The sequence below is a fragment of the Mizuhopecten yessoensis genome, unplaced genomic scaffold, assembly GCF_002113885.1.
Source record: "Mizuhopecten yessoensis strain PY_sf001 unplaced genomic scaffold, ASM211388v2 scaffold2383, whole genome shotgun sequence".
Classification (NCBI taxonomy): Eukaryota; Metazoa; Mollusca; class Bivalvia; order Pectinida; family Pectinidae; genus Mizuhopecten; species Mizuhopecten yessoensis.
The window spans coordinates 181,924-196,029 of NW_018404519.1; the positions used below are offsets into that span (position 1 = coordinate 181,924).

Below are 14,106 nucleotides of genomic sequence, written 5' to 3' on the forward strand. Positions count from 1 at the left end.
TCGACACCGTGCCACATAGACGACTATTGGAGAAGTTGTCCCACTATGGGATACAGCAGGAAACCCATGGATGGATACAAAACTGGCTTACCCAGAGATCACAGAGTGTTGTACTTGATGGAGAATAGTCAGCTGAAGTCCCAGTAGAGTTAGGGGTCCCCCAAGGGACATTCCTGTGTCCCCTGATGTTCCTTCTGTACGTCAACGATATCGGCGCAGGAATCACCTCTATTGTCTAGCTATTCGCAGATGATTGCCTCCTATTCAGGATCATTGACTCCGTCGCAGACACCCACCAGCTACAGGAGGACTAAGCCAAAATGGTCAGCTGGTCGAACAAGTGGTTGATGAAATTCAACGCCAAGAAGTGTTACACGATGAGGATGAAGAGATCCCGAACCAACATAACAACAGGAGCCGACTATAACATCAATGGGAGTACACTCCAAGTAGTAGAGCACAACCCATACCTGGGAGTGGAAATAGCCAACAACCTGAACTGGAAGCAACATATCAACCAGATGACCACAAAGGCAAACGGATTACTATCCTTCCTGAGGCGCCACCTTGGAAAATCCAAACAGGAAGTGAGAGAGAAGGCCTACCTGACCCTAATCCGACCAAATCTTGAATATGGAGCTTCAGTCTGGGATCCACATAAGAAATACCAACAGGAGTCAATAGAAAGAGTCCAGCGGCGAGCAGCTCGATTTACAACCGGCGATTACTCGCGTTAGAGTAGTGTAACCGGGATGTTGAACGAGCTACACTGGCCACCCCTACAGCAGAGACGTAAGGAAAGTCTACTAACCAACCTCTGCAAAGACATCCACAACACCAACGCACTGATCATACCACCATATATCAGTAGTAATACCGGAAGTGGATGGAGACAACATAACCACGGCTATATCAACATACAATGCAACACCGACACCTACAAATACAGCTTCTTTCCAATAACCATCATGGAATGGAATGGACTACCATCAGAGGTCGTCGAGCAGCTGACTGTGGAGGCATTCAAGACCTCACGCCACAGTCATCTTGCAGGGTGAATAACTTTTTAACTTGTTTTTAACGAACTTATGTGGAAGCCACGCCACACAAGTCTACCTGCAAGTTGATGCTTTTCGACGGCCCTTTGCAGTATCGCCGTAAATGTAAATGTCTGCGTTGTTGCAAAATTTGAAAAAAATCCCTGCTTGAGCCGACCGCACTGGATTTTTAGCATTGGAGTGGACGCCATCTTTTGTTAGTTCAATATTTGTTCAATGCAATGATTCTGATGCAACATTTTGGCAAATCTCTGTTGTACTTATGTTTATTTTCGTCAATGTTATACGAAAGGAAGACATTTCCCTTTAAATTTTGCCAAAATAAAATAAATTATTATGATTATTTTCATTATCCCAAAACACGTGATATCTCCAAGGCTGACTCTTTAATACTTTTTTAATACTCCCCCCCCCCCCCCCCCCCNCCCCCCCCCCCCACACACACACACGCACACACACACACACACACACACACTCGTTCTTTCTCTGTCCCCTTGATAGATTGATCCGGAACTTTGGTTACCCACTTGTTTCTTTTACTACAACAGCTTAGACGAAAAGGCGCAAGTAACCGATAATACAAGGTGAAGCATTGACATTTCAGTACAATTTCTATCTAATCAGAGATAGGAGGTGATAAACAATTCAATATTGACATGGTGTAATGGATCGTGGCGGACGATCGTCCTGACTAGCGGGGAAGATGAAGACACCGTTAATAGTGTGGATTTTGTGGATTTTAACATCGTATTTCGTGTGTGGAATCGGTATGTTGATCATTTTCCCTTCATGTAAAAAATTATAAGGGATGTCATTTTCAGCTTTGCACTGTGGTAATCTGTGGCTGCCGGCTCAAGTTGGCCTACTTTGGTCTCGTATTACCATTTTGAAGTTCCTGGTGCTTGTGTTTAGATAAAACTACGTAATGCCAGATCAGACTAACATGGCATGAACTTGTGTATTAGAGATCTGTCAAACTGTCTCGGGGCAGGGGCTGTCAGATTCTCCCTTCAGCCGGATAGTACACAACGATCTCAGAAAAATTGCCAACATTTCAGCTATCTTTTATAAGCTGCTTCATACTTTGTTTACAGTGGTAGTATGCATGATAATTTAATGCAACCACAAACATTTAAAATCAAGTAGACAAAGTCAATGTCAGCTGGGCATTGCTGTCATGACTCATATACTGTAAAGATGTTTCTTACAGTACAATTTCCATTGACAAGCATTAAGCAGTATGTATACTGTAGAAAAAAACCCGACAAAGATTTAAATGTTGTCCTGGTATGTTCAATACTAACAATTTATAGTCATGATCCTCTGTGTATGAAATTTCAAGTTTTTTTTTTTTTAAATGTGCCGCTCGGCAGATACTTATTTCATACAGGTTTCTTCTGAATTTAGATGTACTTCTGTCAATCCATTTACTGGTATCTGTCTGTCAACAGGCCTAGAATGCCTTCTGTAGTCAGTGTACCATGAAGATTAATGAAGATCATGAAGGTATATACCAGTATACTGTGTGACAACTGCCAAAAGTGTTTGGTCACAAACTAATTTACAAATATATTTTAGGTTTTTTTCAAATAATTATTCTGATTAGTGTATAAAGCAGTCACTGTACATGTATATATATAGATAAAATATGTTATGGATTTATTTTGACAATAATATTACCTATTTCCAGAGAAACCAGTAATTGTCATTGAAATTAAATTTCAGTGTTATTTTGACTTTAAATCAGAAGAAAGTCATAATATCTACTTAAAAAAACATTACTCAATGACCTCGCAGCAAAACATTTATTATGGAAGTTTTATTAAAAGGAGTCGACTACTTGATTTTAAAAAAAAAATTGTAAAATATTAATTGAACAAATACAGATACAGTGTATATAAAAAAATGACAATTAAAAAGTAATAATATCTAAGAGTGTAATCTTAGGTACAATAATACCTGTCAGATCAACATAATCTAAAAATAAAAAAGAATTTAGCAAGGATATCATTACTCATCACATGTATACATGTGTAACCAGGTGCAAATGTTTATTTTGAAATTAGACAATGGTAAAATACATTTAATTATCACAATACTACAGTGTAGTTTTAAGTGGTGGTACACGGCCCTAGTGTTGACAGGTATTTTACCTGTACAAATTGATTGAACCTACACAGATAAAATGATGCAGGTGTCTTTCAAAAATCAACAGCATATAATACAGGTATTGCACCTGCTATAAACACATTTATAAACATATACAGGTATTGTACCTGCTATAAACACATTTATAAACATATACAGGTATTGTACCTGCTATAAACACATTTATAAACAAAACGAAAGAATGTCAGTCTTATTTTGTATCCTTGACATGGAATCAGAGTTCTGGTATTTTTAATTCTCAGCCATAATGTATGAATTGATAAGAAGGAAACAAAGAGGCTTTGTAACAATTGTATTACAGTTTATATACTGTTGAGTGATAGGGCGTACACACAGTTATCTAGTGGCATCTGCTCGGCACGCTTGGTAACTCCGACACAATGTGACATTCACTGCTCACAGAGAGATGTGTGTGCTTGATTGATTCCACCTTAGTTTGGAGTTTACAATGTGTATGATTTTCAGTTATCATATTTTGTTGATAATAACTAATTTTGCAAATTTGTTATTTCCCAACAATACCAAGTTAAAAACTTCAAAAGCAAATGACAGAAATGTAATTAAGCATGCAAGGTTTGTAGACATTTGTGGGATTTTAAAAGGTATCTTATTACCCCGGTACAACACAAAGGGGAGGGAAGGACTTTTTTTAATTTAAAAATCTGTTTTCAATGGTACTTGTTTACCTAGCTTGTTCAGACACTCAGTATGTAAAATGTTGAAAAACACATTACTTTATGAACTCAGCAATAGGTAGTATAATCTTTAAAACAAAATTCCTGTCAAGTTAACGTGTTGTAGGAAGAACACCAACTACTGTATATGTATAGACATTGTTGATAAGGAAGATAATAAAACATAAAACAATATTCATTATAAATCAGAGTCCATTCAAATTAAAGTTACAAATGATTTATATGACAATCTACACGTTCCACTGTATACAATTTTCACCCCGATGTATATGCTAATGTTGAGTATATTTAGTATGGTTGTGTACACGTATGGTACTGAGGATCAGTGCCACAGGCTACTGACGATACAGCTATTACAGACTGACATATATTTAGTATGGTTGTGTATACGTATGGTACTGAGGATCAGTGCCACAGGCTACTGATGATACAGCTATTACAGACTGACATATAGTTAGTATGGTTGTGTACACGTATGGTACTGAGGATCAGTGCCAAAGGCTACTGACGATACAGCTATTACAGACTGACGTATATTTAGTATGGTTGTGTATACGTATGGTACTGAGGATCAGTGCCACAGGCTGCTGATGATACAGCTATTACAGACTGACATATATTTAGTATGGTTGTGTACACGTATGGTACTGAGGATCACTGCCACAGGCTACTGATGATACAGCTATTACAGACTGACATATAATGATTGACTCCTGCTATGTTAACTGATGACACCATCAATACAGCCGTGTCCTGCCTTAGGTTCCCGGCCACTGACAAACAACTGGCATGATCACCATCTTACAATTGGCTTAATAATTAGCTGCAACAGGTGTAACAACCACCCCACTCAGACTCTACAAACGACATGATAACCACCCTACAACCGGCATGAGTGCCACCCTATACAACTGACATGATGGCGACCCTACAAAAACATTATGTCCACTCTAGATCTACAACAGGCATAATGGCCACCCTACAAAACACATTATGGCCAATCTACAACAGGAACGATGGCCACCCTAGAACAGGCATGATGGCCACTCTACAACAGACATAATGACCACTCTACAACAGGCATGATGGCCACTCTACAACAGACATTATGGCCACCCTACAATTTTTTTTATTGCCACTCCACAACAGACATGATGTCCACCCTACAACAGGCATGATGGCCACCCTACGAACAGGCATGATGGCCACCCTACAACAGACATGATGGCAATCCTACAACAGACATGATGGCCACCCTACAACAGGCATGATTGCCACCCTACAACAGGCATGATGGCCACCCTAAGACAGGCATGATGGCCACTCTATGACAGACATAATGGCCACCCTACAATAGGCATGATGGCCACCCTACAACTGGCATGATGGCAACCCTACAAAAAAATATTATTGCCAATCCTCAACAGGCATGATGTCCATCCTACAATAGGCATGATGGCCACCATACAACAGGCATGATGGCCACCCTACAACAGGCATGATGGCCACCCTACAACAAACACGATGGCCACCCTACAACAGGCAGGAGGGCCATCTTACAACAGGCATGATGGCCCCCCTGAAACAGACATGATGGCCACCCTACAACATAGATGATGGCCACCCTACAACAAACATGATGGCCACCCTACAACAGGCAGGATGGCCATCTTACAACAGGCATGATGGCCACTCTACAACAGACATGATAGCCACCCTACAACAGGCATGATAGCCACCCTACAACATAGATGATGGCCACCCTACAACAGGCATGATTGCCACCCTACAACAGGCAGGATGGCCATCTTACAACAGGCATGATGGCCACCCTACAACAGACATGATGGCCACCCTACAACAGGCATGATAGCCACCCTACAACAGGCATGATGGCCATCTTACAACAAACATGATGGCCACCCTACAACAAACATGATGGCCACTCTACAACATAGATGATGGCCACCCTACAACAGGCATGATGGCCACCCTACAACAGGCATGATGGCCATCTTACAACAGGCATGATGGCCACTCTACAACAGACATGATGGCCACCCTACAACAGGCATGAAAGCCACCCTACAACAAACATGATGGCCACCCTACAACATAGATGATGGCCACCCTACAACAGGCATGATGGCCACCCTACAACAGGCATGATGGCCATCTTACAACAGGCATGATGGCCACTCTACAACAGACATGATGGCCACCCTACAACAGGCATGAAAGCCACCCTACAACAAACATGATGGCCACCCTACAACATAGATGATGGCCACCCTACAACAGGCATGATGGCCACCCTACAACAGGCATGATGGCCATCTTACAACAGGCATGATGGCCACTCTACAACAGACATGATGGCCACTCTACAACAGGCATGAAAGCCACCCTACAACAAACATGATGGCCACCCTACAACATAGATGATGGCCACCCTACAACTGGCATGATGGCAACCCTACAAAAAATATTATTGCCAATCCTCAACAGGCATGATGGCCACCCTACAACAGACATGATGGCCACCATACAACAGGCATGATGGCCCCCCTACAACAGGCAGGATGGCCATCTTACAACAGGCATGATGGCCACCCTAAGACAGGCATGATGGCCACTCTATGACAGACATGATGGCCACCCTACAATAGGCATGATGGCCACCCTACAACTGGCATGATGGCCACCCTACAACAGGCATGATGGCCACCCTACAACTGGCATGATGGCAACCCTACAAAAAAATATTATTGCCAATCCTCAACAGGCATGATGTCCATCCTACAACAGGCATGATGGCCACCCTACAATAGGCATGATGGCCACCATACAACAGGCATGATGGCCACTCTACAACATAGATGATGGCCACCCTACAACAGGCATGATAACCACCCTACAACAAACATGATGGCCACCCTACAAATGGCATGATTGACACTCTACAACTGGCATGAAAGCCCACCCTACAGATGGCATAATGGCCACCCTATAAATGGCATGATTGACACTCTACAACTGGCATGATTGCCACTCTACAAATGGCATGATTGCCACCCTACAGATGGCATGATTGCCACTCTACAACTGGCACAATGGCCACTCTACAACAGACAATCACATGATAGCCACTCTACAACTGGCAGGATTGCCACCCTACAACAGGCATAATTACTAGAAAACAGTAGATCTCTGACGGCCACAACTGTACTGGCACTGTGTGATAATCTACCGGTCCTCTACTGAAACAACAAGACTTGTGATCATGTGTTGTGTGAAATGTATAACTCACAATCAATATTGATAATTATAGGGCTACAAACACGAATCCCTGGTGGCCAGTAAGAGCCACCGCTGGACGGGAACGCCAGATACAGCAGACCTACTCCTCTAACGCCAGATACAGCAGACCTACTCCTCTAACGCCAGATACAGCAGACCTACTCCTCTCCGGTTTATGTATGGTGATTGAGGACCGGGGTGTCATATCGATGAAATTTATTGGTCAATTTTTGTAGTTGTGTGTACAGATCACGTCATTGATACTGGATAGTTACCGTAGATAGATAAGTACAGGGTGAGGCGACGGGTAAAGACATAGTAGAGATTACCGTCTACAATCCACACTGGTACTCGGCCATCTCAGGGTGTACTTATGAGGGGTTAATTAAGGTACTGTGAGCCTTGGTAGTGATTAATGATAAATCCTGGGTAAACACCATTTGTCTTTGGACAGAAGGGTTTACAATGATCATTATATAACTACCGGGTAATTCAGCGGTAGATGTATGGAAGAAAAATTAAAAGATCAATTGTGCCAGTTTAATTTTAGAGGCACTGGTTCAACAAGTTGAGATAAGTTTGTGACCATAAAGTATTGCTTATTCCTGTTTAGTGTTGATTGGTGTTGAATTCATGAGTAAATTCAATCAGTATATTACAGACAGATTGTGATCTTAAGACAATTCTATTTGTAAGTTAGGTGAGTCTTTTCAGATATTCCTGTGATTGTCAGTTTATTTAGTGGTAATCGGTATTAGTGTTAATATGTGCTAACTGGCACAAGTCATGTGGACAAAGCTGTCATCTTTTTAGATATTCCTGTGATTGTCAGTTTATTTAGTGGTAAATGGTATTAGTGTTAATATGTGCTAACTGGCACAAGTCATGTGGACAAAGCTCCACCATTCTCAGTTACTGTATGTACACAGTAATCAGTATATGTAACACACATAGAACCTGTCTACTAGAGACCGTTATAGGTAAAATATACAAAGTATTATTGTCTTCTCTACATTTCACACACGCACTGCTGTAGTCACTAATTATAACCCCGTCAGAACCATCATGATTTGATGTGATGTCCTTCGGTAAAGAAGCATCTGATCTTCAGATTGGCTCACGAAGGACTTTTTTGGCAAACTGAAAAAATAAATTTGTTCAGGCAAGTGGCTATATATCATCCTCCACCACCACCACCATGGGTATCGTCTGTATATTAATGTATAAAGGAGCTGTTTGGGGTGGGTGACTAACATGATTTACCGATACTTTGGAGACTGAACTATGTATGGCTGCTAGGACAGCTACGTATACCAGTATTACTATATGTAAGACTGGATTAGCTATTTGATCTCCTTGTTGAAGTTTAAAAGGAGATCCTCCTGTATACATTGTTAATCTCAGAGCTGTTGGAATTTATGTTGATAACAATTACTGGAGTAGATCCTGGCATATGCAGATAATTGACTCAAACTCAAAACTGTTTTAAAGCAAAAATGTATAAACCTGGTGCATTATATATGTAAATTATATCAACAATCGCATTCTTACAGCAGTAAACTATTCACAGGATTAGTATAGTGGGCAAATAAAGGGGCTTAATGTATATAAAACTTCTCGGCTATAAAATGTATCCAGCTCATCAGGTGTTTTGTTATCAGCTAATTAAGCAGAGACACTTTTTTCTAGTTTTATATACATGTAGTGTAATTAGTCAGGCTTACACCACTTTCTAGACAATCAATATTGAATACATATTAAATGCTTCCTGAAGTTGAATCAGAGCGGGGTACATATGTTGACAAAGCTTTACTGGTGTGTAGAATATAGCGAGGAGAATCGGGTATAGATTTATTTGTGTGTAGATTATAGCGAGGAGAATCGGGTATAGATTTATTTGTGTGTAGATTATAGCGAGGAGAATTGGGTATAGATTTATTTGTGTGTAGATTATAGCGAGGAGAATTGGGTATAGATTTATTTGTGTGTAGATTATAGCGAGGAGAATTGGGTATAGATTTATTTGTGTGTAGATTATAGCGAGGAGAATTGGGTATAGATTTATTTGTGTGTAGATTATAGCGAGGAGAATTGGGTATAGATTTATTTGTGTGTAGATTATAGCGAGGAGAATTGGGTATAGATTTATTTGTGTGTAGATTATAGCGAGGAGAATTGGGTATAGATTTATTTGTGTGTAGATTATAGCGAGGAGAATTGGGTATAGATTTATTTGTGTGTAGATTATAGCGAGGAGAATTGGGTATAGATTTATTTGTGTGTAGATTATAGCGAGGAGAATTGGGTATAGATTTATTTGTGTGTAGATTATAGCGAGGAGAATTGGGTATAGATTTATTTGTGTGTAGATTATAGCGAGGAGAATTGGGTATAGATTTATTTGTGTGTAGATTATAGCGAGGAGAATTGGGTATAGATTTATTTGTGTGTAGATTATAGCGAGGAGAATTGGGTATAGATTTATTTGTGTGTAGATTATAGCGAGGAGAATTGGGTATAGATTTATTTGTGTGTAGATTATAGCGAGGAGAATTGGGTATAGATTTATTTGTGTGTAGATTATAGCGAGGAGAATTGGGTATAGATTTATTTGTGTGTAGATTATAGCGAGGAGAATTGGGTATAGATTTATTTGTGTGTAGATTATAGCGAGGAGAATTGGGTATAGATTTATTTGTGTGTAGATTATAGCGAGGAGAATTGGGTATAGATTTATTTGTGTGTAGATTATAGCGAGGAGAATTGGGTATAGATTTATTTGTGTGTAGATTATAGCGAGGAGAATTGGGTATAGATTTATTTGTGTGTAGATTATAGCGAGGAGAATTGGGTATAGATTTATTTGTGTGTAGATTATAGCGAGGAGAATTGGGTATAGATTTATTTGTGTGTAGATTATAGCGAGGAGAATTGGGTATAGATTTATTTGTGTGTAGATTATAGCGAGGAGAATTGGGTATAGATTTATTTGTGTGTAGATTATAGCGAGGAGAATTGGGTATAGATTTATTTGTGTGTAGATTATAGCGAGGAGAATTGGGTATAGATTTATTTGTGTGTAGATTATAGCGAGGAGAATCGGGTATAGATTTATTTGTGTGTAGATTATAGCGAGGAGAATTGGGTATAGATTTATTTGTGTGTAGATTATAGCGAGGAGAATCGGGTATAGATTTATTTGTGTGTAGATTATAGCGAGGAGAATCGGGTATAGATTTATTTGTGTGTAGATTATAGCGAGGAGAAACGGGTATAGATTTATTTGTGCCGTAGAACTGAGCTTTGACAAGAGATTTGATGAGATCAGCAGATAAGTGCTTGGAATGTCTATGTAATAGGATATATCTATCTCCAAAGTACCATAATCTGTGCTAGTTATCTACCCCTTGGTCGCTGATGTTTGTCCTCAGGTGACATTTATCCAGGTGAGATAATTGATGATCATTACACGGGTAACCATGATGACCTGCTGCCTCCAAGCCACAGTTACAACAGTCAGGTGGGACATTATTGTCTCATGCTGTGATAATAAAACCATTTTCTAGGTGTTATTTTTCTAACACCAAACTAAAACATGTTCCTGTCCACAGTAACCTGAGCCGACTATTCAGTTCATACACACACAGCTTGGCTGTGTTTGGACAAGCACTGTAAAAGAGCTCAAAACAACATTGGAATAATTTGAAAAAAGGGAATTATTTATTTGCATTACCTACCGACCCTCATCTGTGTCATAAAGATCAGCTATAATGTATGTTTGAAACAAGACTAATCCCATGTCCTAGAGCACATGGAGGTGTCATATCAAATATCTACCGCGATAAGAATTGGCTGCTTAATGCAGTTTAAAGGTTGTCATATTGACATCATATTTAAGTCCATACCTGGAGGCAGTCAATGTCCATGTTTAAAAAAGGTTAAAATCATGTCAGAATGTGTGTTGATAATGGGTCCCTAGTGGGGTGTCTAAGTACTATTTTAACTGTTTATATCTGCACAAGTGTACATGTTCTGTTGTCAGTTTTACTTATGCGTAGATACATTCATTTTATGTGTAGGTCATTCATCTGTTATCAGAAAATCTTAATTGGTACTTTGATTAAATGAGATACACACTCACAAACCAACAATACTGTATACCACTGTCTACAATCATAAACCAACAATATTTTATACTACTGACGTCTCAGACTGTGTTAATACAGGACATGAAGTTTTTATTGAGGGGACATGTAAGTATTTGATGTGAAACTGGATGTAATGGAACTCAGCGGTATACATATTCATTTGGTTTATTTTACAAATTTCGACATTGATATGTACAGTAACTAGTAGAATATTGTTAGTCCATTAAAAAAACATCCAAGACTGACTGATATTTCTGATTTACAAATGATATTCTGCTAATATTTTCCGAAATATGATATAGGCTTAACTTTACTATCCAAATGTACTATATTTTGTCCTTCTTTCCCTTTGAAAGGAAATCCTCTATTTGTGTTTCCTCTGAGCTACTTCAGCAGTTCGAAGTCTTTGATCCGTTCATAATGTGAAGGCTAACTCTATTAATACGAACCAGACTTTGGTGTGCTTTATACAGATCCATTGACAGTCAGCATCCTGACAGAGTCTGGCAGTATATACTTTAGTGGCCGAGACTACAAGTCGAAATCTTCCTAACTACAGCCATGGCTTAGGTATATATTGATTGCTTTCATGATATGTGGACATAACAATTAAGACCTATGGTAATGTCCCTGCTATAACAGTATAATATATAACTTCAATGTACGTACCATGTCCCTGTATACTGTACATTGAAGTTATATATTATACTGCTATAACAGGGACGTTGTACAGTATAATATATAACTTCAATGTACGTACCATGTCTCTGTATACTGTACAACGTCCTTGTTATAAAAGTATAATATATAACTTCAATGTACGTACCTTGTCCCTGTATCCTGTACAACGTCCCTGTTATAACAGTATTATATATAACTTCAATGTACATACCATGTCCCTGTATACTATACAACGTCCCTGTTATAGCAGTATAATATATAACTTCAATGTACATTCCATGTCCCTGTATACTGTACAACGGCCCTGTTATAACAGTATAATATATAACTTAAATGTACGTACCATGTCCCTGTATACTCTACAACGTCCCTGTTATAACAGTATTATATATAACTTCAATGTACATACCATGTCCCTGTATACTGTACATCGTCCCTGTTATAACAGTATAATATATAACTTCAATGTACATACCATGTCCCTGTATACTGTACAACGTCCCTGTTATAGCAGTATAATATATAACTTCAATGTACGTACCATGTCCCTGTATACTGTACAACGTCCCTGTTATAACAGTATAATATATAACTTCAATGTACCTACCATGTCCCTGTATACTGTACAATGTCCCTGTTATAACAGTATAATATATAACTTCAATGTACGTACCATGTCCCTGTATACTGTACAACGTCCCTGTTATAACAGTATAATATATAACTTCAATGTACGTACCATGTCTCTGTATACTGTACAACGTCCCTGTTATAACAGTATAATATATAACTTCAATGTACATGCCATGTCCCTCTATACTGTACAACGTCCCTGTTATAACAATATAATATATAACTTCAATGTACGTACCATGTCCCTGTATACTGTACAACGTCCCTGTTATAACAGTTCCTGGTTCCCTGGTGTACAGTAATTGTGTTACATATATAATTCATTAAGGGAGCATGCATGTAGAGTGTTTGTGACAAGGGAGACAACTGCTTATCATATACCTGTATATAAAGTGAGATTTGTTATCTTCCATGAGCACACAAATTAAATTTAAGCAGGACAAGAATGTGTATTATTAGGGAGCTAGGGTAAGAATTTGGTCAGTACTGTGTTTATATATATACAGGTATAAAGTTGTAGGGGTCAGCCGTCAGGGCCAGAATTCTGTCGGTACAGTGTGTTTACATGTGTCACTGTGGGACTATGTATGTTCATGAGTAATGACAGACACTGATGTGACAGATACACGACTCACCCAGTCTGACAGCAATCCAAACAAACTACTGGTAGTTATATATATATAAATGCCACTGATTTCCTACTGATGACCAGCCCCATACCACAGGCTCAGGCTATATTTGTATCCTAGATCAACTCTATATAGCTACCAATCCCTAACAAAATATATCTGTAGCCAACTGCAAGATAAGCTAAACATGTTGTATATATCGTTAATCCTTATCATGCTGGCATAATCAGCTATATAATGTGTACATAACCCTGATGATCTCAGCTGTATATGTATACATACCCTGATCACCTCAGCTATATAATGTGAACATAACCCTGATCACCTCAGCTATAGAATGTGAACATAACCCTGATGACCTCAGGTATACAATGTACACAAAACCCTAACCACCTCAGCTATATAATGTATAGATAACCCTGATGACCTTACATATATAATGTATAGATAACCCTGATGATCTCAGCTATATAAGGTATACATAACCCTGATGACTCAGCTATATAAAGTATACATAACCCTGATGATCTCAGCTATATAATGTATACATAACCCTGATGATCTCAGCTATATAATGAATACATAACCCTGATGATCTCAGCTATATAATGCATACATAACCTTGATGACTTCAGCTATATAATGTATACATAACCCTGTTGACTTCAGCTATATAATGTATACATAACCCTGATGACCTCAGCTATATAAGGTGTACATAACCCTGATGATCTCAGCTATATAATGTATAGATAACCCTGATGATCTCAGCTATATAAGGTATACATAACCC

The 14,106-nt window shown here is 38.9% G+C and overlaps 1 protein-coding gene across 1 annotated transcript in view; it reads left to right on the forward strand.

Moving 5' to 3' along the window:
- Window positions 1-1,636: 1,636 nt before the first annotated feature.
- LOC110445825 overlaps window positions 1,637-14,106 on the forward strand; it is a 47,581-nt gene continuing 35,111 nt past the window's right edge. Inside the window, exon 1 of the mRNA XM_021490623.1 lies at window positions 1,637-1,825. Coding sequence (XP_021346298.1) covers window positions 1,762-1,825 — 64 coding nt within the window. The 5' untranslated portion in view covers window positions 1,637-1,761. The remainder of the gene's footprint in view (window positions 1,826-14,106) is intronic.